This window comes from Antechinus flavipes, chromosome 4, assembly GCF_016432865.1.
Source record: "Antechinus flavipes isolate AdamAnt ecotype Samford, QLD, Australia chromosome 4, AdamAnt_v2, whole genome shotgun sequence".
Taxonomy (NCBI): domain Eukaryota; kingdom Metazoa; phylum Chordata; class Mammalia; order Dasyuromorphia; family Dasyuridae; genus Antechinus; species Antechinus flavipes.
Genome location: NC_067401.1, coordinates 162,038,938 through 162,063,586, shown reverse-complemented (window position 1 = coordinate 162,063,586; position 24,649 = coordinate 162,038,938). Strand labels below are relative to the sequence as shown.

At 34.8% G+C, this 24,649-nt stretch overlaps 2 protein-coding genes across 5 annotated transcripts in view; one reads left to right on the top strand and one right to left on the bottom strand.

The window, feature by feature from the left end:
• The window catches only part of CEP95 (centrosomal protein 95), a 45,384-nt gene extending 42,245 nt beyond the window's left edge, over positions 1-3,139 (top strand). For all 3 annotated transcript variants that reach the window (XM_051995284.1, XM_051995283.1, XM_051995285.1), the window contains 3 exons: positions 1,871-2,017; positions 2,434-2,505; positions 2,747-3,139. In XM_051995284.1, the coding sequence (XP_051851244.1) occupies positions 1,871-2,017; positions 2,434-2,505; positions 2,747-2,923 (396 nt within the window). In that variant the 3' untranslated portion in view covers positions 2,924-3,139. The remainder of the gene's footprint in view (positions 1-1,870; positions 2,018-2,433; positions 2,506-2,746) is intronic.
• A 13,251-nt stretch (positions 3,140-16,390) lies between these two features.
• Positions 16,391-24,649, bottom strand: part of SMURF2 (SMAD specific E3 ubiquitin protein ligase 2) — a 131,808-nt gene continuing 123,549 nt past the window's right edge. For both annotated transcript variants that reach the window (XM_051995281.1, XM_051995282.1), the window contains 4 exons: positions 22,974-23,094; positions 21,031-21,232; positions 20,226-20,301; positions 16,391-19,556 (listed from right to left, as the gene is read on the bottom strand). In XM_051995281.1, coding sequence (XP_051851241.1) covers positions 19,457-19,556; positions 20,226-20,301; positions 21,031-21,232; positions 22,974-23,094 — 499 coding nt within the window. In that variant the 3' untranslated portion in view covers positions 16,391-19,456. The remainder of the gene's footprint in view (positions 19,557-20,225; positions 20,302-21,030; positions 21,233-22,973; positions 23,095-24,649) is intronic.

Sequence of the window (24,649 nt, the reverse complement as noted above, 5' to 3'; positions counted from 1 at the left end):
GTTTCTATATTATCACATTCATCATTGCTTATAGCCAGTGAGATTAATTCATGTGCCACTATTTGATTGGAGATCTACTTTGTAATTCTTAGCTATTATGAAAAGTACCTGCACGGAAGCTGGTGAAAAGTTTTTATATCCAAGGTTTTTTGATAAAGCCCGTTCCTCACTGATAGTCAAAGGATATGAACAGACAATTTTCAGATGAAGAAATTAAAACAATTTTTAACTGTATGAAAAAATACTCTAAATCACTGTACATCAGAGAAATGCAAAGTAAGACAACTCTGAGGTACCATTTCACACCTCTCAGATTGACTACAATGACAGAAAAAGATAATGATAAATGTTGGAAGGGAAGTGGGAAAATTGAAACACTAATATATTGTTGGTGGAATTGTGAATTGATCCAGCCATTCTGGAGAACAGTTTGGAATTATGTCCAAAAGGCTATCAAACTGTGCATACCTTTTGGTCCAGCAGTGTTTCTGTTGAGTCTGCAGCCCAAAGAGATCATAAAAAAGAGAAAAGGACCCACATGTACAAAAACATTTGTAGCAGTCTTTTTTGTAGTAGCAAGGAACTGGAAACTGAGTGGACTGCCCATCACTTAGGGAATGGCTGAATAAGTTTTGGTATATGAATATTATGGAATGTTATTGTTCTATAAGAAACAATCAGCAGGATGATTTTAGAGAGGCCTGGAACGACTTAACATGAATTGATGCTAAGTGAAATGAGTAGAACCAAGATCTTAAGTATATTGCAACAAGAAGATTATGTGATGGTCAGCTGACTTGGCTCTTTTCGACAGTGAACTGATTTAAGCCAATTCCCAGTAGACTTGTGATGGAGAGAGTTGAATGTAGACAGAATAGGGATTAAAGCATAGTATTTTCACCTTTGTTATTGTTGGTTTGTTTGTTTTCCTCATGTGTTTTTTTTTTTTTTTTACCTTTTGATCTGATTTTTGTGCAGCATGAGCTATGTTTAGAGGAATTGCACATATTTACTAACCTATATTGGATTGCTTGCAGTCTATAAGGAGGGTTAGGAAGGGAGGGAGAAAAAATTGGAATATAAGATTTTGCAAATGTGAATGTTAAAAACTGTCTTAGCATGTATTTGGAAAAATAAAAAGCTATTTTTTAAAAATGGAAAGTACTACACCTTTTATCTTTAAATGGAATTTGTGGTTTTCATAATCTCTCATAAAGTTATTCTTAAGTAGAAAGATGCTGTTTTTTGGTTAATATATAAAAATCATTTTTCTCAAAGCCAAATGGGAGATGAATGAGTATTGTGAATCATTTGTCAAATAACCTATTCTTTATCACAAATGCTAACTTAGCCAGTATTCCCAAGTAATATACAAGATCTTTCCTGCAAGAATGACTATTTGTGAAAGACAGTTATAGTGGGAAGTGTGCAGTAGAGTACTTTATAAATAATCAAAGTCAAGTGGCTTGATGAGTTAGAAAAATTGGAATTCAGATCTTGACTCAGCAATTTGGAACTATTTGGTTGAGTACAAGTCACTTAATATATCTTTTTAAAAGGAATAGTAATAGTTTTCTTCACAGGGTTATTGTATAGATCAAATGAGGAAAGCATATGTAAAGTGTTATATGAATAATAGCTGCTATTGTGATTATTTTCAAATTAAGTTCTTTTGGCAAATGCAGTTTAATCATTTTCTTAACAAAACCAACAGATTATTAAAAAGAATGGTTGTTTGGCTATCTCTTTTAGATGAGACAAACACTTTATCAAGGGTTTCTTGGGACTTTATAAGGGGAGACAGTGTGAAAGGGGAAAAGATGGAAAAATGGATGTTAAATGCTTTTCTTAATATAATTATCTTTGACAGATATTTAAGAACCTCTTCAGAGAAGGTTTAGAAATTCAAAAGTTAAGATTACAAGAACTGAGAAATTATGCTAAAGATAAGCGGGAAGAACAAAAGAAACTGCATGAGAATGAACTGCAATCATTGGAAAACTATTATAAGGATCAGGTACTATCACTATTAAGTTCTTTGCAAATAACAACATACTAAACCTTTCTACACGTCAGAAATTGGGTTGAGCCTTAAGAATAAACTATAAGCTCTTAGGTTCCATTTTTTTTTTTCCTCTGAGGCAATTGGGGTTAAATTACTTGACCAGGGTCACACAGCTAGGAAGTGTCTGCGGGCAGATTTGAACTCAGATCCTCCTGACTTCAGAGCTGGTAGTCTATCCCCTGCGCCACTTAGCTGCCCTGCCATATGATTTTGAAAAGTATTCAAACATCAAAATTTTACAAGAATACTCTTGTACTTGACCATAACCTGAAACACATCATGCTTAATTCTTTGCCCTAGTTCCTTTTAAAATAGCAACTAATGAATCTCAAATGAATGATTACGGGCTGTTTCTTTCTTTTAACCAGTTTGAAATGCTAGCAGAAGCTGTATCACAGGAACGACAAGAAATCAAAATGAGAGAGAAAGCTCAAACAAAGGTAATTAACAGGATAAGTTATACACATTTTTTTGCAAAGGAGTGAAAAATGAGGCCATTATCCATGCCAAAGGGGAATGGAGAAAATACTCCAAATTCACATCCCTACAACGTGTTTAAGATCTACTTTTAACCCCATTGTTCTTACTATTAAGTAAATAAGCAAATCATCCATTGACCCAGAAAGCTTGGATAAGCAAACCTAACCAAAAGACTTATTAAGAATTTGAATTGTCTTTCAGACATTACATAAGATGAAAAGGGAATTGAGATCCAAGATGGAGCAAGAAATTCAGCAATTGCAGGCCATGATAATTAAAAATGATGATGATCTCTTCTTTCGGGAAGTGGAAGCTGAACGCCTTAAAGCTCACCTTCAGATGGCTTCATTTCAGTACAGCAAAGGTCATTTCCTTTAAAATGAAAGAGCCAACTCTAGAATAAGTTTTTATTTTACTTGAAAAAAATTTGTGTGTGTGTATGTGTGTGTTTCCTAGAGCATGATAAATGATGAGAATGATTGAAACAAAGATTACACATTTGTGTGTAATCAATTTTTAAAGAACCTTAAAACACTGAATGTAACTCTTTTTATATTTTAGGCATTTCTAATAAAAAAAATTTTTTTAATGTTCCTTAAGTCTCTTTCCTTCTAATGTGTAACAGTTTTTATACTTAAAAAAAAAACTACTTCACAGATTTCTATGAAACTATCAGTTTTACTTAAACATTTATTCTTAGCTCTAGGAATCAGGATGATTTAATAGAGAGCCACCTTTGGAACTAAGAAGATCTGGAATCGAATCCTGCCAGGGCCACACAAGTGAAAGTGACTCTAGGCAAGTCACTTAGCACACTAATGCTAAATTTATAAATTACAGAGAAGATAATTTTCATTGGCAGAGGAAGTATCCTCTACATTCTTAATAGGTCCTGTTGCTATCACTATCAGACATGGTGTCTCGGCTCCTAAAATTCTCATTGAGAATAAAGAGGAAAATATAATAACATCAAAGAGTATATAGAGCCCATAGGGATTAAGTGGCTTGCCCAGGGTCACATAGTAAATGTCAAGTGTTTGAAACTGAATTTGAACTTAGGTCCTCCTATCTCCTACCACCTATCTGCCCCTTAGAATAGATATTCTATACAAGATGTTGTGAAAGTGATTGCTGATAACTCTTTGCATATATTTGGAAAAATAAAATATTAAAATTTTTTAAAAATTTGATGTGTGGGCCTTTAGTCCACATACTCTCCCATTCAGGGAACTTGTGACAAAAACAATGGGATGGGAAAAAACACATCTTTGTTTTCACTAACCTCAGTTAAATTTAGCATTTCAATTATTTTTAAATATTTTGAGGATGGGGAGGGACTGCATAATACAAAACAAAAAGGTCCTTTGAGATCTTAATGGTCATACCACTAGTAAGGGATAGAGCTAAAATTTCAACATCAAATTCAGCACTTCTATGAAAGAAGTCTTGTAGAATGCATACAATTTGGATGGAAGAAACATATTCCAAATAATATGGTAGAGTCAGCTCAAGTATCTTGCTAATATAAAATTTTTAATTCACACTTAGAATTCAGGAGTAAGGGAGTGATAGTATTGTAATTCTGCCCTAGTCACACCATCTTGAAATATGGGCACCACATTTTAGGAAGAACATTGATGTTAATGCTTAGAGAAGGAGAAGGAAGATGGGATTATATATATGAAGCTATGTAAAACATTTTCACTTCAGCTGGGATTGTGGAGGAGGAGGGAGGAAAAAAAGGGAGAAAATATACTCTCTGAACCGAAGTCCATCAGTTCTCTATCGGAACGTAGTTAGCCTTTTTCATCATTAATCCTTTGGGATTTTTGTAGATCATTGTGTTGATCAGAGTTGCTAAATCTTTCACAGTTGACTAACATTATAGTATTGCCTTTATTGTGAATGTTCCAGTTCTGCCTACTTCATTTTGTCTTAGTTCATATGTCTTCCCCTGCATAATAGAATTGTCATATTCATATGCCATAGATTATTCAGCCATCCCCAATTAATGGGTATTCTCTCAATTTCCAATTTTTGCTACTGTAAATATTTTATTATCTATAGGTCTTTTTCTTTTTCTTGGATTTACATGGCAGATAGATCTAGTAGTAATATTGCTGGATCAAATACTTCCAAATTATTCTTCAAAAGGATGAGACTAATTCACAGCTCCACCAAGAGTTCAATAGTGTCCAAATTTTTCCATATTCCCTCCAGCATTTGTCATTTTCCTTGTCGGATTACCCAATCTAATGGGTGTGCCTTGGAGTTGTTTCAATTTGTATCTATTAGTGATTTAGAACATTTTTTATGACTACTGATAGTTTTGATTTCTTCTGAAGACTATATTCATATTATTTGTCCATTTATCAATTGGGGAATAGTTCATAATTTTTATAAATTTAGCTCAATTAAGGGGCCAGGTTGTGATGTTTTAAAAGCCAAAAAGGATTTAATATTTGATCCTGAAAATAATAGGCAAAACTGGGCTTTTTGAGGGGAGTTGGCAGGGGACAAAGGAGGTGAATAAATTGATTAGAACTGCAATTTTGTTGTTGTTTTTTTTTAATTTTTATTTAATAATTACTTTATATTGACAGAATCCATGCCAGGGTCAATTTTTTTTTTTTTACAACATTATCCTTTGCACTCGTTTCTGTTCCAATTTTTTTCCCCTCCCTCCTTCCCTCCACCTTCTCCCTCTTTCCCTCCACCCCTTCCCTCCCCCTAGATGGCAAGCAGTCCTTTATATGTTGGATATGTTGCAGTATATCCTAGATACAATATATGTTTGCAGAACCGAACAGTTCTCTTGTTGCATAGGGAGAATTGGATTCAGAAGGTATAAATAACCCGGGAAGAAAAACAAAAATGCAGATAGTTCACATTCGTTTCCCAGTGTTCTTTCTTTGGGTGTAGCTGCTTTTGTCCGTCATTTATCAATTGAAACTCAGTTAGGTCTCTTTGTCAAAGAAATCCACTTCCATCAAAATATGTCCTCATACAATATCGTTGTCGAAGTGTATAATGATCTCCTGGTTCTGCTCATTTCACTTAGCATCAGTTCATGTAAGTCTCGCCAGTCCTCTCTGTATTCATCCTGCTGGTCATTTCTTACAGAACAATAATATTCCATAACATTCATATACCACAATTTACCCAGCCATTCTCCAATTGATGGGCATCCATTCATTTTCCAGTTTCTAGCCACTACAAATAGGGTTGCTGCAAACATTTTGGCACATACAGGTCCCTTTCCCTTCTTTAGTATTTCTTTGGGATATAAGCCCAATAGAAACACTGCTGGATCAAAGGGTATGCACAATTTGATAATTTTTTGGGCATAATTCCAGATTGCTCTCCAGAATGGTTGGATTCGTTCACAACTCCACCAACAATGCATTAGTGTCCCAGTTTTCCCGCATCCCCTCCAACATTCATCATTATTTTTTCCTGTCATCTTAGCCAATCTGACAGGTGTGTAGTGGTACCTCAGAGTTGTCTTAATTTGCATTTCTCTGATCAATAATGATTTGGAACACTCATATGAGTGGTAATAGTTTCAATTTCATCCTCTGAAAATTGTCTGTTCATATCCTTTGACCATTTATCAATTGGAGAATGGCTTGATTTCTTATAAATTTGAGTCAGTTCTCTTATATATTTTGGAAATGAGGCCTTTCTCAGAACCTTTAACTGTGAAGATGTTTTCCCAGTTTGTTGCTTCCCTTCTAATCTTGTTTGCATTAGTTTTGTTTGTACAAAGGCTTTTTAATTTGATGTAATCAAAATTTTCTATTTTGTGATCAATAATGGTCTCTAGTTCATCTTTGGTCACAAATTTCTTTCTCCTCCACAAGTCTGAGAGATAAACTATTCTATGTTCCTCTAATTTATTTATAATCTCATTCTTTATGCCTAGGTCATGGACCCATTTTGATCTTATCTTGGTATATGGTGTTAAGTGTGGGTCCATGCCTAATTTCTGCCATACTAATTTCCAATTATCCCAGCAGTTTTTATCAAATAATGAATTCTTTTCCCAGAAGTTAGGGGCTTTGGGTTTGTCAAACACTAGATTGCTATAGTTGACTATTCTGTCTCGTGAACCTAACCTTTTCCACTGATCCACTAATCTATTTCTTAGCCAATACCAAATGGTTTTGGTGACTGCTGCTTTATAATATAATTTTAGATCAGGTACAGCTAGGCCACCTTCATTTGATTTTTTTTTTCATGAATTCCCTTGAGATTCTCGACTTTTTATTGTTCCATATGAATTTTGTTGTTATTTTTTCTAGATCATTAAAATATTTTCTTGGAAGTCTGATTGGTATAGCACTAAATAAATAGATTAGTTTAGGGAGTATTGTCATCTTTATTATGTAGAACTGCAATTTTGGATAAATTACTTTAGCAGTTGAATGGAGGCTGGACTGGAAAGGAAAGAGACTTGAGGGAGTTTAACCAGAAAGTTACTATAGAAGTCCAAGTTTAAGGTGATGAAAGGTTGTACATACCAAGAAAACTTGAGTTTGAGTAGCACAAGGGCTATGTGAAGTTTGAAAGGATCAGACAACATCAGATTAGACATGTAAGTGTGTGAGGAGCCACACGTGACATTGAGGTTTGGAAGGAAAGAGCAGAGCTTGGGGGAAGGATGAGCGCGGTATTCACCTATGTGAGAACCATTTCATGATATCTAAAAGACACTTGGTGGCGGGAGATCAGTTAAAGAGACTGCAGATAATTAACATGGATAAGAGATTATTGTCTACAAGTATTTAAAAAGTCATTACGAGGAAGAACCTGTTGGGCTCCAGTGGCCAAGATCAGAAGCAGTGAGTGGAAGTCACAAAGAGGAAATGGACTTATAAGATCCATTCCCAGTCTGAGATTGTGCCCACCTAGAAGGGCAGCGAGCTCTCATTACACTCCTAATTTCCCTAATATTTATTCCCACTGAGAACAATATTTGCCCGAGCTGCAGCTGTTGCAACCTCCAACTCCAGTTTCACCATATGGTTGTGTGGTGAGACTCAGTGCTACTCTGTGAAGTCACCCAGCTGGGCTGCACCCAGGAAGCAGATCTTGTAGCTGTGGGCACAGGCTCGGGTTAGGGCGTGGCAGGCCTTGGAAGGAGAGCATGGGGAATGATAAACTCCACCAACTGCTTTGTGGAACTTCCTTCTCTGCTTTGCAGACTCTCCAGGGAGCTAGATGTACACGAACTTCCCCTTTACAAGGCCAGTGTTCCCAGGCGGTGGTGTTCGGCTGTCCAACTCTCCAGGATGCCATTTGGGGTTTTCGTGGCAAATTACTGGTTGCCATCTCCTTCTCATCTGACAGATGTGGACACAGGTGAGGCAGACAGGGTTAGGTGACGTGCCCAGCAGCCCCTACCTGGCTGATAAGTCCTGACTCTGGGCCGGCTTTCCAGCCCTTCTAGTGGAGACTCTCTGAGAGCTCTCTAGAGCAGCTTATGCCCATCAGCCTTGCAAGGCTGCTTAGCACCAGCTTCACCAGACCACTGCCTCAGGAGCTACTGCCTGCACTCTGAGAGAGAATTGCCCTCTTGGGGGCAACAGTGAGAAGCCTGGAGTTTGGAGCCTGCCCTCGTTTCCTGGCTCTGCTGTTAGAGGAATTGGGATCTCCGAGCCAGACCATAGGTAAGGTTCTGACTGGGGTCCCCCAAAGTGCCTGCCTCACCACAGGAGAGCCCTTCTGCACATTGGCTGCTCCTCAACTTTCACTGCATGGGTCCTAAAAACTTGGTCTCTGCCAAATAATGCTGGCAGTTTGCTTTCCATTTTATACCCACAGTCTGACTTGGGCTATATGTGAGTTTCTTTCTGCATCTACTGAGCGTACCCCTCTTGCCTGAGTCTGTTCCCTGCCCCATCGACAGGACTGTCTAGGAGATCAGGAGAGCTCTTGAGACAAGGTACTACTGTCCTTCAATCACCCCCTTCCCCGTATTTGCAGAGTTCCTCCCTCAACTCAAAATACAAAAGATCACCTCAATCCAATCTGGGTAACCACATCAAATGTTGAAGAAGGTCCTCGTGCCGGCACTGTCTTTGTTTCAGTTTGATTGATGTTGGTTCAAATAAGGCACTCAGTGAATCACAGAACAGTTAACAAAAAGTTAACTTTGCCCTTACACAGCAAGCATATGCAACCGGCAGACATTAAGACTTACTCTAGACACATCCCCTTTGTATTTCCATGTCATCCATGATGCATCTGATCAATAGGCAGACTATAATGCAGGACACAGTGGTAACTCTGGTTTCTTCAGAAATCCAATTCTGAGGTATTATTGAGACTTCTGGCCAAGATGGCGGAGAGAAGACACACTGCTGTGTAACCTCCGTGTTTTTCTCTCACTATCCATTTCATTTCATGCCTCTGAATTAATGCTCGACTGAAAAAAAACATACAATTACTTACCAAGAGAAACCATCCTTGAGACTCGTCAAGAAAGGTCTGTTTTTCGCGAAGGCGGGGACGGTTATTAGATCGGAAGCAGCCTGCGGGCAGCAGCTGCAGCGAGAGCATAGAAAGCAGCTCAGAGCCGAGCAGAGCGGAGAGGGGGTGGGGCGTGATCGCAGCCATCTCTGAGGGGAGAGCTTTGCTACAGGATTAGATACTTTGCTCCGGCAGCAAGTCAGCAGCCCAGCAGAGAAGCTAAAAACACCGAGGGTGAAGAATACAACCCCAAACAGCTGGAGTCTCTCGGGACCTGGCCACCCCTCCCCCACAGTGTCTCAGAGAGCTCTCGGATCTCAGAGCACAGGCGCAGCACAGTAGGACCCGTGCCTCACAGCTACCCTGCCCCTCCCCCAAAGAAAGCAGCCTCCATTCAAGGGTTTTTTCCTTCTGTTTCTTTGATAGTTTGTCCTTGATTATTAGACAGAATGAGCAAGAAACTGAAAAAGACTTTAACCCTTGACAGCTTCTATACAGATAGAGAGCAGACTCCAAACCCTGAGGAGACTAAAAACAAACAGTCCCCAGGTGAATCCCCAAAGGAGGAGATCATCTGTTCCTCAGCACAGATGAATCTCATGGAGGAAATTAAAAAGGCTCTCACAAGGGAGCTAGAAGAAAAATGGGAAAAGGAGAGGGAGGCTTGGCAAAAGGAGAGGGAGGCTCTGCAAAAGAGCCTGGAGAAGTCAGTTAAAGAGAGAGTGGATAAAGAAACCAAATCCTTGAAAAATAGGATTGGTGAACTGGAAAACAAAATTGGCGAAATGGAAAAAAATTCCACAGAACAAAAGAACTCAATGGGACAATTAGAAAAAGATCTTAAAAAAGTGAGTGAAGAAAATACTTCACTGAAAATCAGGGTCGAACAATTGGAATTGAATGACTCGAGGAGACAAGAAGAATCAGTCAAGCAAATCCAAAAAAATCAAACAATGGAAAAGAAAGTGAAATACCTTCTGGGGAAGACAACAGACCTGGAAAACAGATCCAGGAGAGACAACCTGAGAATCATCGGACTCCCAGAAAAGTATGATGAAAAAAAGAGCCTGGACACTATTTTCCAGGAAATTATCAAAGAGAACTGCCCAGAAGTCATAGAAACAGAGGAAAAAATAAACTTTGAAAGGATTCATCGATCACCCACTGAAAGGGATCCTAAAATCAAAACACCAAGGAATATAGTGGCCAAATGCCAGAACCCTCAGATGAAGGAAAAAATATTGCAAGCGGCAAGAAAAACCCAATTCAAGTATCAGGAGCCACAATAAGGATCACCCAAGCATCTGGCAGCATCCACATTAAAAGATCGAAGGGCCTGGAATATGATATTCAGAAAGGCTAAGGAACTTGGTATGCAACCAAAAATAACTTACCCAGCGAGAATGAGCATCTTTTTCCAGGGAAGAAGATGGACATTCAACGAAGTAAGCGAATTTCACCAATTTTTGATGAAAAAGCCAGAACTTAACAAAAAATTTGATCTACAAGCACAGAACTCAAGAGAAATCTAAAAAGGTAAAGATTAATCTTGGGAACTATATTTCGGCTATAAAGATGTATAAAGAATACATGTATACCTTGTTCTAGAAACTAGATGTGGAAAGGACATTGTACCAGAAAAAGGGGAAAGTGGGGGTACTACATTTCATGAAGAGGCAAAGAAAACCTATTATATCTGAGAGAAAGAATGGAGAGGGATGAATATAGTGAGTATTTTACTGCTTTCAGAATTGGCATTAAGAGAAAAATTTTAGACATATTCAATCTATGGTGAAACTTCTCCCACCTCATTGAAAAGTGAGAAGGGAAAAGTGAAAAGGGAAGGAATAAGCTAAGTGGAAGGGAATACGGTAACTGGGAGGGAAAGGGGTAAATTAGGGGGAGGAACTCTAAGTGGGGGAAGGGATACTAAAAAAAAGGGAGGGCTGTGAGAAGCAAGTGGTGCTCACAAGCTTAATACTGGGAAGGGGGGTAAGGGAGTAAGAAGGGAGAAAAGCATAAACCGGGGTTAACAAGATGGCAAGTAATACAGAATTGGTCATTTTAACCATAAATGTGAACGGGGTAAACTCCTCTATAAAGAGGAAGCGGTTAGCAGAATGGATTAAAAGCCAGAATCCTACAATATGTTGTTTACAGGAAACACACCTGAAGTGGGGAGATACATGCAGGTTAAAGGTAAAAGGTTGGAGCAAAATCTACTATGCTTCAGGTAAAGTCAAAAAAGCAGGGGTAGCCATCCTGATCTCAGATCAAGCTAAAGCAAAAATTGATCTAATCAAAAGAGATAAGGAAGGGCACTATATCTTGCTAAAGGGTAGAATGAATAATGAAGCAGTATCTATATTAAACATATATGCACCAAGTAGTGTAGCATCTAAATTCTTAAAAGAGAAATTAAGAGAGCTGCAAGAAGAAATAGACAGTAAAACTATAATAGTGGGAGATCTCAACCTTGCACTCTCAGAATTAGATAAATCAAACCACAAAATAAATAAGAAAGAAGTCAAAGAGATAAATAGAATACTAGAAAAATTAGATATGATAGATCTCTGGAGAAAATGTAATGGGGACAGAAAGGAGTACACCTTCTTTTCAGCAGTTCATGGAACTTATACAAAAATTGACTATATATTAGGACATAAAAACCTCAAACTCAAATGCAGTAAGGCAGAAATAGTGAATGCATCCTTTTCAGACTATGATGCATTGAAAATTACATTCAATAAAAAGCCACAGGAAAGTAGACCAAAAAATAATTGGAAACTAAATAATCTCATACTAAAGAATGATTGGGTGAAACAGCAAATTATAGACATAATTAATAATTTCATCCAAGAAAACAATAATAATGAGACATCATACCAAAATGTATGGGATGCAGCCAAAGCGGTAATAAGGGGAAATCTCATATCTCTAGAGGCCTATTTGTATAAAATAGAGAAAGAGAAGGTCAATGAATTGGGCTTGCAACTAAAAATGCTAGAAAAGGAACAAATTAAAAAACCCCAATCAAACTTGAAATTCAAAAAATAAAAGGAGAGATCAATAAAATTGAAAGTAAAAAAACTATTGAATTAATTAATAAAACTAAGAGTTGGTTCTATGAAAAAACCAACAAAATAGACAAACCCTTAGTAAATCTGATTAAAAAAAGGAAAGAGGAAAATCAAATTGTTAGTCTTAAAAATGAAAAGGGAGAACTCACCACTAACGAAGAGGAAATTAGAGCAATAATTAGGAGTTACTTTGCCAAACTTTATGCCAATAAATTCGACAACTTAAATGAAATAGAAGAATACCTCCAAAAATATAGCTTGCCTAAACTAACAGAGGAAGAAGTAAATATCCTAAACACTCCTATCTCAGAAAAAGAAATAGAACAAACTATCAATCAACTCCCTAAGAAAAAAACCCCAGGACCAGATGGATTCACATCTGAATTCTATCAAACATTTAAAGATCAATTAACTCCAATGCTAAATAAACTATTTGAAGAAGTAGGGATTGAAGGAGTCCTACCAAACTCCTTTTATGACACAGATATGGTACTGATACCTAAACCAGGTAGGCTGAAAACAGAGAAAGAAAATTATAGACCAATCTCCCTAATGAATATTGATGCTAAAATCTTAAAATAAAATATTAGCAAAAAGATTACAGAAAATCATCCCCAGGATAATACACTATGACCAAATAGGATTTATACCAGGAATGCAGGGCTGGTTCAATATTAAGAAAACTATTAATATAATTGACTATATCAACAACCAACCAAACAAAAACCATATGATCATCTCAATAGATGCAGAAAAAGCATTTGATAAAATCCAACAGCCATTCCTAATAAAAACATTTGAGAGCATAGGAATAAAAGGACTTTTCCTTAAAATAGTTAGGAGCATATATTTAAAACCTTCAGTAAGCATCATATGCAATGGGGAAAAACTGGAACCTTTCCCAGTAAGATCTGGAGTGAAGCAAGGTTGCCCACTATCACCATTATTATTCAATATTGTATTAGAAACACTAGCCTCTGCAATAAGAGTCGAGAAAGAGATTAAAGGAATTAGAGTAGGCAATGAGGAAACCAAATTATCACTCTTTGCAGATGATATGATGGTATACCTAGAAAACCCCAGAGATTCTACTAAAAAGCTATTGGAAATAATTCATAATTTTAGCAAAGTAGCTGGCTACAAAATAAATCCCCATAAATCCTCAGCATTCTTATACACCACCAACAAAATCCAAGAGCAAAAGATACAAAGAGGATGTGCTCTCTCTTCAACAATGAGATGATTCAAACCAGTTCCAATTGTTCAGTAATGAAGAGAGTCAGCTATACCCAGAACTGAAAAAAATCAGTTCCAATAGAAGAGTAATGAATTGAACCAATACAAAAGATCACCTCAATCCAACCTGGGTAACCACATCAAATGTTGAAGAAGGTCCTCGTGCCGGCACTGTCTTTGTTCCAGTTTGATTGATGTTGGTTCAAATAAGGCACTCAGTGAATCACAGAACAGTTAACAAACCTAAAAGGTCCCTCACTTGATCTTATCCCTTCATTTGCTAAAGTTCCTTAAGTAGGCTATACTAGTGACTCTACTTCTTTTCTCATTCTCTTCTTAACATTCTGGAATCTGAATTCTGACCTAAACACTCAACTAAAACTGTTCCCTCCAAAGTTAGTAAAGTCACAAAATCTAATGGTCAGTGCTCATCCTTGTTTAAAGATTTGATACTGCTGATCACTTCCTTTGGGACACCTGCTTTTGGGGTTTTTGTGACACTCTTGAGATATATTTGATCACTGTTTCTTAGACTCCTTGACTGGTTCTTCATCTAGATTATTATATAAGCCAAAATTCTAAAGTAAACTTTTTCTTTTTGCTCCCTAATTAGTGATTTCAACAACTTCCATTCTCCCATTCAATTCCATATTTATCTATGCAGGCAAATCTTTAATATCACACTCCAAGTCTTTCTTAAACTATCACTATACCGTTCAGATATCTCAAATTGGATATCTCATAGGCATCTCAAATACAAAAAATTTAAAACAGAATTCATCTTTTATTAAAACTGCCCACTTCTGAATCTATTAAGGGAAAATCAGGAACTATATGAGCAAAACTACAAAACACTTTCCACACAAATAAAGTCACCAAGATAAGGTCAAAATGGGTTCATCACCTAGTCATAAAGAATGAGATTATAAATAAGAACATAGAATAGTTTACTTCTCAGACCTGTGGAGGAGGAAGTAATTTGTAACCAAAGAACTGCAGATCAATATCGATCACAAAATAGATAATTTTGATTATATCAAATTGAAAAGTTTTTGTACAAACAAAACTAATGCAGACAAGATTAGAAGGGAAGCAATGAACTGGGAAAACATTTTTACAGTCAAAGGTTCTGATAAAGACCTCATTTCCAAAATACATAGAGAATTGACTCTAATTTGTAAGAAATCAAGCCATTTTCCAATTGATAAATGGTCAAAGGATATGAACAGACAATTCTCAGATGAAGAAATTGAAACTATTTCGTCATATGAAAAGATACTCCAAATCATTATTAATTAGAGAAATGCAAATTAAGACAACTCTGAGATACCACTACACACCTCTCAGATTGGCTAGAATGACAGGGAAAGATAATGCGGAATGTTGGAGGGGATGTGGGAAAACTGGTGGAATTGTGAATGCCTCCAGCCATTCTGGAGAGTGATTTGGAATCATGCTCAAAAAGTTATCAAAATGTGCATACCCTTCGATTCAGCAGTGTTTTTACTTGGCTTATATCCCAAAGAAATCTTCAAGAAAGGAAAGGGACCTGTATGTGCAAGAATGTTTGTGGCAGCTCTCTTTGTAGTGTACAGAAACTAGAAACTGAGTGGATGCCCCTCGATTGGATAATGGCTGAATAAATTGTGGTATATGAATGTTATGGAATATTATTGTTCTGTAAAAAATGACCAGCAGGAGATCATTATATATTTCAACAATACTATATGATGATCAATTCTGATGGACATGGCCCTCTTCAACAAAGAGACGAAAAAAATTAGTTCCAATAGAAGAGTAATGAATTGAACCAGCTACATCCAGCAAAAGAACTCTGAGAAGTGAGTGTGAACCACTACATAGAATTCCCAATCCCTCTATTTTTATCCACCTGCATTTTTTATTTCCTTCACAGGTTAATTGTACTATTTCAAAGTCCGATTCTTCTTGTGCAGCAAAATAAATGTGCAGACATGTATACATATATTGTATTTAACATATACTTTAACATATTTAACATGTATTGGTCTACCTGCCATCTGGGGGAGGGGGTGGGGAGGAGGAGAAAAATTGGAACAAAAGGTTTTGCAACTGTCAATGCTGAAAAATTACCCATGCATATAACTTGTAAATAAAAAGCTATAATTAAAAAAAAAAAAAAAAACCTGCCCACTTCTAAACTTCCCTATTCCAGTCAAGGACACGAGGATACTTCTTGTCACACAGAATCACAAATCCACTATCATTCTTTTTTTGTGTGTTTGTTTTGGTGAGACTATTGAGGTTAAGTGACTTGGCTTAAGTCACACTGCTAGTAAGAGTGATTCACTATCATTCTGAAAGCAAGGAAGATATCTAACAAGCTGTATAGATACCATGTGATAAACTCTTGGTAGGATATAGATGAGAGTCATATAAAATGGGTAAGCATAAATACATTCTTTACATTTTTGAAAATGATCTAAGCAGATTGCTTTTCTGCTAGAAAAACATCAAAACTTTAAAATCTTGGCTATCATTATCTATCACTATTCTATATACATTATTTCCAGGTCCAATATCATTGAAAAATCGTTATTACAACTACACTTTTCTGATTAAAAAGAGGCAAAATCCTAAATCGATGGGTTACATATTTAAAAGGCTTCAGTTAAAAAAAGTTTGTTTGCTTTGAACACTGAATAAAGTTCAACATATTTTTACTTTAAGTTATTCTATCCAGAGTATGGAGATTAGCTCAGGCAGCTTAAGTGATTATCTTTTTAAAAAGTAATTCAAAACAAGCTACTAGCAAAATTCACTGAAATAAAGATTTCCAGGGAACATAACCCTATGTGACAGTTTTACCAATATGTTCAAAGATAAGGCAACCAGAATTTCATGGCATCCAAATGAAATTAGAACTTGGTACAATACATAAACATGCATTCTCTTTTCTGCCTTCCCTTTATGAATCTTCTGTTGCAAGTGTACATGAAAGGCAAATTATGGAATTAGAATAAAGCTTTTTTAAAAAGGCACTGAAAACTCACGTTTTTTTAAAAATCATATGGTGTGATGGTGCAAACAGCATACAATTTATTACTCAAGTTCTGCATGGGCACAGAGTTTTAAAAAAAATTAAACCATTTATACAGATGTTATTGATAAAGCTCATGTAACAGCTGGGTGAAAATACAAAGAATATCAATGCTAAAACACTCTTTAATAAATACAATGGAAATGATAAACCTTCAAAAAGTCAGTTTAAAGGAGAGGATAATATTACACCAATTAAACTAATTACACCTAGAGACAAAACAAAATTCTTAGCATTTGGAAGAGTCATCATCCTAATATAGTATTTAAAATATTAAAAATGGTTTCTGATTATGATGAAGTTTAAAGTCTGAAAGAGATAGCTGCTAAAATAAAAATGAAGGATGGAAGAAGCACACATTTTGATGAGGAAGCAAAAATCTCTTCCACCAATGTCAGTTAAAACACAACGTAAGTTCAAAATGGATTTAGTGTTGTGAAAAAAAAAAAAAAAGATTTAAAAATAAAAAGGGATTTTAACAGGAGCCTTGTGTGCTCTGGACTATAGTAAACAACAACAAAAAACATTTGGTAAAAATAAATCAATCTAGGGCAACTGAAACTATGTGCAAAATTTTTGTTTGTTTGTTTTTGAATTTACACTGTACACAGCACTGTTACAAAATTCTTTACATCAAGAAATAAAATCCTCTGAAACTCATCTCTATTGTAGGAGAACTGTTACAAAATAATCATTGCTTCATAATTGAAAAGCATGAAAATACAATGACATTTCTGAAGCTTAATGCAAATAGAGAATTGGTAAAAGGAAAACTTGCTAAGAATGACATTTGGATATAAATATTCACATTACTCATGGGGTCCAAAGTTCAATAAAACACGAAGTTGTTTCTCTCTCTCTCTCTCTCTTTTTTTTTAGCACCTATTTGAAAGTAACCAGCTGACATGATTTTGAAAACTGAAATCTGATGGGTCAATGTATTCCTGTAAATTACAAAGAAGTATGTATGCATACTTTTGACTTATGATTTGTCTTAAAGCTCTATTCAAAAAGTCCTTATTATTAAAGGTAAAAAGGCACTCAAAAGTGATGGTATATTCCTGCTCCATATTATACATTAAAATAATTCCTAGAAATGTTTCATTGTTACTGTGTGCTGCATCCCTGACAGTTCTGGTTTTTACAACCATTCCTTGATTTGGGAAGATTTTCTAAAGACTGTGTACAAATGAAAACTATACTAGTGCCTAATATTAGAATAACAATGGATCTACACTAATGAAATGTTTAATGTGAAACTTAAAACTATCAGTTGATCAAGAGTATAGAAATGCAGTTTCTGCACATTTCAATAAGTTCACATGTTATGTCCATTAACAGTGGAAAAATATAATCTCATTAATACTGCTTCACAAAGTATTAGCTATTAGGCCATGCAGTGATCTTACCTTGGAGAAATGGATAACTATAACTAAATTGCTTGCAGTAGCAGTAAAATTTGGTAAAATAAAATTTTGACACTATATTACAAGATAAAGTGAGCCTGTTCATTTGCAAAAAAAAAAAAAAAAACAAAACAACTAATTTTTATTCATCAAAAATTGCTATTCTTGATTATTTCTCATATACATGTTAAAGTGGATTTTTCTGATGATTGAAGTTAGAAACCCACTCATGACTTCATTATTTTTCTAATTCTTTACACCAATATTTCCACTACTTCCTGCTGGCCAGGGATCTCAAGGAGCAAGCCAAACCAAGTTTATATACTTTGCAATATATGCCAATTTTTAGTGCCAAAGTGCTGGCCATTAGATTTATCAACTTGCTTTCAAAATTAACTTCTTAATTTATAGTACACTTTACCTCACTTAAATTCATGTGTTTCTACATTTATGTATAAATTTACTCTCTTTTTTTATTTTGGGGACTGGTAAGCTTTTTTGACTTCACTTTCAATACATACACCCTACATACTGTACTGTTATGTAAAAGTGGAACTAAAAATTACCTTTAGAATTAATTTTCCCTTTGTCATAATTTGGGTAGACCTCCATATCATGAGCAGCTAAACAAAGGTTAAATATGATTTACCTGATAGAATTCTTGATACATCAATTAATATATAACCAACTAGATGTACTTTGACATAAGGAACTTTGGTTCTTAAAAAATAGTATATCTAAAAATAAGACTGAACCTATGCCATCAATATGCTTTTAGGAGTTAAGAAAATGCAGCATTTTCATTTAAGATGAAATGCAAATTCGAAATACTTGATAATGGTGACTCACTATAAAAGTCTTTTTTAAAAGTCTCTTAAAAAATAGGGACACCATGAACACAAAGTATTATGTCCAATGTTAAAATCACTAAAACAGTAGTTGCATTAAAAATCTGACATGATATAAATAAAAACCAAAATAGGAAAATTGTTTTTCAGGAAATCCATGCTTGAAAAAATATTTTAAAAGACCCACCTAGTGAACAATTATATTCAATATATAATGAAGAATATAATGCTTTACTATAAGAAAATGCAATTAAATATGTAAGTGGCTTGCTTAAAAGGTTAATGATTCTTTTAGCCAAATTTATCCAAAATTAGAGTAATCCAAAAATAACTTTATTTTTCTTTTTAAAAAGAGTTTGTATAGTAGCTGTTTGGTATGTGTGCAGTGAAGCTGAAATGTTACTTGTACCGACTGCTGAAATTGTGTCTTGATGTTTTAGAAAGGCAAATTCTGATAGGTAAACAAAATAGATTACCTTTTATAAAAATAATAGTAGTCTTTAAGAGTAGAATACTGCTAGACTTTGAAAACATAGGAAAAGTCAGCATTCTGTAGGTTCAAGATAATAGTTTTAAAAATAGCAGCGGAGTGGCCTCATGGCAAAGGCCAATTTTTTTTCTCAGAAAGGAAATTCCAAAACAACCCTTCCCCCTCATGGTGTCCTGGGATAGAAAAGGGAAAAAGTGTTCCTGTATTTCAAGCATTTCTTGAATCTTGGTTGGGGGAAGAGGGAGAAGGGCTAGCAATCAAACATATAAATGGAGTTCCAAGAAGTTGGCAAAGTTTGTCATTCCACAGCAAATCCACATGTCTCTTCAATGGCTGTTAGCAGCTTCTCATAAAGCTTTTCATAGCTTTCATAGGGTGGAATGTCTATTCGATTGAAGCTGTGAATAGGTAGATAAGAGGATTGCATGAATGTATATACTGCTACTGAAAGTATTTGTTTACAAAGTTTAAACTTTAGACGAAGTTTCTATGCATTTTTTGTTTATATCTATCATAAAGACAGAAAAAGAAATCAATACTCCACCAAAATAGAAATTATACCCAATGGATAATTGTTTATGGGTTTTTTGTACTTTACTTAACTGTAAATTGTAACCTCCTAACAAAAGCAAAACTTTTAAAAGTTCCTCTCCTGCTAAGGATTCGCTTTTAGTCGTATCTTAATATAGTGTAATTATAAAAAGATTTTAAAAAGATTGAAACTTACATTAGAAACCTGTGAGAAAAAATGCAAGACACTTAAAACCTGTCTGCTAGTAATAGTTGAATACAAATCCTTTCTCATTCAATTTTGTCTAAATGTAACAACGTTAAAGGGGGAAAAAATCTGTTTCATTCTCTTAACTTTTTCCTCATTATTTATTTATTTAATTTTGGGGGAGTGATTGGAGTTAAGTGACTTGCCCAGGACACACAGCTAGTGTCAAATGTTTGAGACTGGATTTGAACTCAGCACCTCCTAATTCCAGAGCCAGTGCTCTATCTATTGTGACACCTGGCTATCCCTATTTTTCTACATTAAATAGAAAAAAAAAAAAAAAACTTACCAAGTATGAGCTTTTGGCAGGTTGTTAGTACTAGCATCAATCTGGTGTATTGTAAATAGTCTTGGGCCTGCAGCACCTGTAAATGAAGTAAAAATGAATTAGTACATTAAATCAATCACTACTCTTAGAATGAAATTATCATGCACAAGCTTACAATGGTTAAAAGGAAGCAATACTGTATTTGGAAGTAGATAGTAAACTTTAGGAGGAAAAGCATTCTTTTCTAGTAAAACATTTCTGAAGAAAATTTGTAATTAAAAACCCACTGCTAACTTTTATTTTCTACAAAAAACCATTCCACAATCTTGTAACAAATTAGCCAATCCAAGAAAATATAAATTTTGGATTCAGCTGTTAGGAATTCAAGAAAGCAATAACTACAAAGGGAACTAATGAATTAAGTCGTATCCATTTATGCCATTTGAAAGTAGACAGTACAAGGCATAAAGGTACATGGAGAACAAACTTATTTCTGTTTGGCTTCCTCTTGCATAAATATAATCTAATAAACTCTATAAATAGTTTTTGTAGCTAAAAATCAAAGAATGATTTTTCCTATATATCCAGTATAAAAAAACTGTATATGACACTAATGGTTATAGAGTGATCCTTCTAATTTGCAGGTAAATTAAGGGAATGGGAAGAGATACACATTTGAAGAATCCAAGATAAGCAAGGTGATGTGAAAACTACTGGAACTACTAACAAAGAACAATATGAGCAAAGAGGACCCATACTTATGCTCTTAAGTTAATCCATCTGTAAAGTTTCCACATCCATGAAAAGACTTTCAAATTATTGTCACCTTGTAAAGCTTTAAATCCCTGCAAAGGCACTCTGGAAGATCCTGTTACAAACTGAAGTAATCGTGCTCTCCTTTCTTCATCAAAAAGTTCCACAGCCTTCCAGAACCATTTCACAATATTGCTATCTGGGGTACAGTGTTTCAACCGTGTGTTTACTTTCCAGTCATTAACATCAATTTTCCCCAGCCCACAGATGATGAGCTGTTGGACAAACAAATAGACAAGCAACTAATTATGAAAAATTCTAATAATATTCTATATTAAAATCTTTTGCAGTATTTGTTTTGATGGATAGAACATCTAGAAATTCTATAATGAACCTGACAAGGTCGGAGCAGGAAAGAACATTAAAAATGATCTAATACTCTCATTTTTCATGTAAGGAAACTGAGCCAAAAGAAGGGACGCAATTTACAAGGAAATGTAGTAAGAAAAATGGAACTATAACAGAAATGCATTGCTTTAATTCTAAGATATTATCTATTCAATAAATTTCCCTAACACAAAGTAAAATGCTTAGTAGCTGAAAAGATGGTGTTAGGTAACTTATAATCAGTCGAATAATACTTAATAACCAGAACTGTTAGGAGATAGGGTTGGTCCTTGTATTAGGCAACTACAAAGAATATCTAAGAAACAATCTCCCAAACTCTTACTAAAATCTATGATAGTGACGAAGTGCAAGAGTGACTTGAAGTGAGGAAAACAAGATCAATATTTGCTAGAATTGTCACCCTTCATTGGAAGAGGAACAACTTAGCAAACTTAAAAATCTTAAACAATTATTGTGATCTAATACAGAAAAGACATGCAAAAGAATAAGTGAAGAGGTAAAGGGGGAAAAATCATCTCAGTTCATCCATTTTTGAGTGATAAATCAGAGATCTTTGGTACACAATTGGTTACAAATGAAATAATACAGATTAAGAGCCTCATATTGTAGGATTTAAGACATAATCCATACTTTATACTGAATGTTATACTTTAGAACTCACTAAATGGATTTATATGTTTGCATAGGTACATATATGCACCTCTAAACATATATACACATACTATGCAGAACTGCTTTGAGGAAAGCACTTTGTAAACCTTAAGATGCTATCAAAATGAGAATTATTATGTAGAATATGAATAGGAATCAACAGTTATTTATCATTTATGCCAGGTAATGAACTAAACTGGGAATAAGAAGAAAATAAAAAACAGTCCCAGTGTTTGGACATAGATGGACAGTGTCTCCACCCTTAAGCAATACCAGGTACTTAACAGCATAGTGGCAATTGCACAGGTAAATTTATATCTCATTTCAATGTAAAAATGAATCATGAAAGTTGGAAATGTTTTCGATTTAGGGACAAATACAAACTTTGTAAAGTAAAGAAAACTTTCCCAAATATTCAGTTTCTATTATCATCATTCAGTTTGATCACACAATTTGTCCTTTGAATTCCATTCTTCCTTTTAGCTTTTAAACACTGTACTTTTCAGTAGGAAGGTAGTGAATGGAATGTCATTTAAAATTATTCATGTTTCCTTAAATTCTCACTACAATGGATAATAACTTGGGGCCACGCAGTAATAATAAACAGCAGTATGGTAAAATGGAAGAGACTGGAACTGGAACCAGAGAATCTAGACTCAAATCCAGCAATTTATACTTCTGTAACACTGGAGAATGGCTTCCTATCCCTATGCTCGAGTTTTCTCATTTTTAAAAAGGCAAGGTTGATCTAAAGGATCACTATGGTCCTTTTCCAATTCTACCTTCCATAATTTAAAATCTCAATGTGTGTGTGTGTGTGTGTGTGTGTGTGTGTATTAAGTTAGGAGAAGACAATGTGCAAGAGTGAAGCTAATAGAAATTATACTTGGGAAAACAAAAATCTATTCTATTTACTTTGTCTCAGAACACTTGATAACACAATGTATTATTACTGACCTCTAGTTCTTTTTCATCAAATGTTTTCAGTAGAGGTTGGGGTATTACTTCATTAAATCCCTTCTGCAGAGCCAGAAACTGAGCTTCAATTCCTCGTAAAAATCTCCAGTTTACGTAAAGCCTATAATAATAATACAGAAGTCTCTCATGATCTCATGATTCATATATATATCCAAGTAAAACAATCAAACATTCAATAATGTTGCTGGAAGAACATGTAACTTGGCAATGTTAAGTTTTCAAACATCTAATACAATAAAATAAGCATTTTAAAAAATCAGTCATCTACATGTGTCAGGTACGGTGCTAGATTTGGGGGACATATAGATAAAAATGAAAAAAAAAACCTGCTCTCAAATAAACTTATATATTGTCAAGGGAGACAACACGTAACAATGTTAATTTATAATATACACAAAATAAAAATGTAGGCTGAAAAGAGGTATTAGTGGCTAGGGGGAGGGCATAATTAATATATAGGATGGTACAAATGCAGAGATGTAAAGAATGGCCTTTTACAGCACATGGCAACTTAACAGAAATTTTGAAGAAAATTAGGGGTTAAGAATAGAGATACAGGGGTAAATTCCAGGCACACAGAACATCCAGCCTTTGCTAAGACATAGGAACAGGACATGGAAAAGCAAGGCCAGTTCATCTAGACTGAAATGTATGTGAAAGAAAGCAGTGTTGTTATTTGTCTTTCATTCTTGAAAAGGGATCGTGACATCAAAGAGGGAATGCCATGACGTGCAAGTGAATTAGATTTAAGTGAGGGAGGGCTGGGCAAGGTCACCAGCCTCACTTCTTCCTCCAGAGCCATCTGGATCTGGAAAGCAAAGTTGTGAAGGTCTTTAAATGATAGTGAAATTCGTATTTGAATAATCAGACAAAAGCATAGGCTGGTAGAGAGACTAAAAGAGAGCCAGTTTTCAGAGGGAAGTCCTTCATTGTCAAGAGAAACATTCTAAAATAATTTTTAAAACTCTATTTTAAAAGTTCTTATTTAAAGATATAAAGCTGTTTGATTTCAAGTATTTTTTTAGTCAAATGCAGGGACTGTTTTAATATTAATATATTCTAAGAAAATGGTAGCAAAAATACTTTTCATCAAACTTAAATGCTGGATTGCAACTTTTCCTAATATTTTACTATATGTGACTCTAAATAAATGCAAAGATTCCCTTAAAATAAAAGCAATAACTTTTTACTTAATTTTTCTTAAAAATTTTATGGATTTTGTTTTAGAATACTTGACAGAAATTGGGAGGAAATATTAATCACTTTTATTAAGTTTCTATCTTTCTGAATGAGTGTTTGTTGGCAGTTTTAAAAATCTCTTCAAAATCTAATGATTCAGTGACCAAAGGTCAATTGTACTATTTCTATAATGTGATTTTCATCACTTGTTTAACCTTTCATAATTTATAAATTTTAAAGTTTCAAAAGGCTTAAAAATCATGAAGATAATCAAGTCAGAAGATGAATGATAAAAGGTATTTCTTACCTCTTGAGGTACTCACTCAATAAATATTTAACTTATTTAATTTTAATTAATATTTAAATTTATTTAATATTTACTGATCAACTAAAAAATACCTATCCTCGGCTAGGTACTAAAGATACAAATACAATGGTCATCAATTTATTGGTTTGTTTTACTTGATAAAAACCTA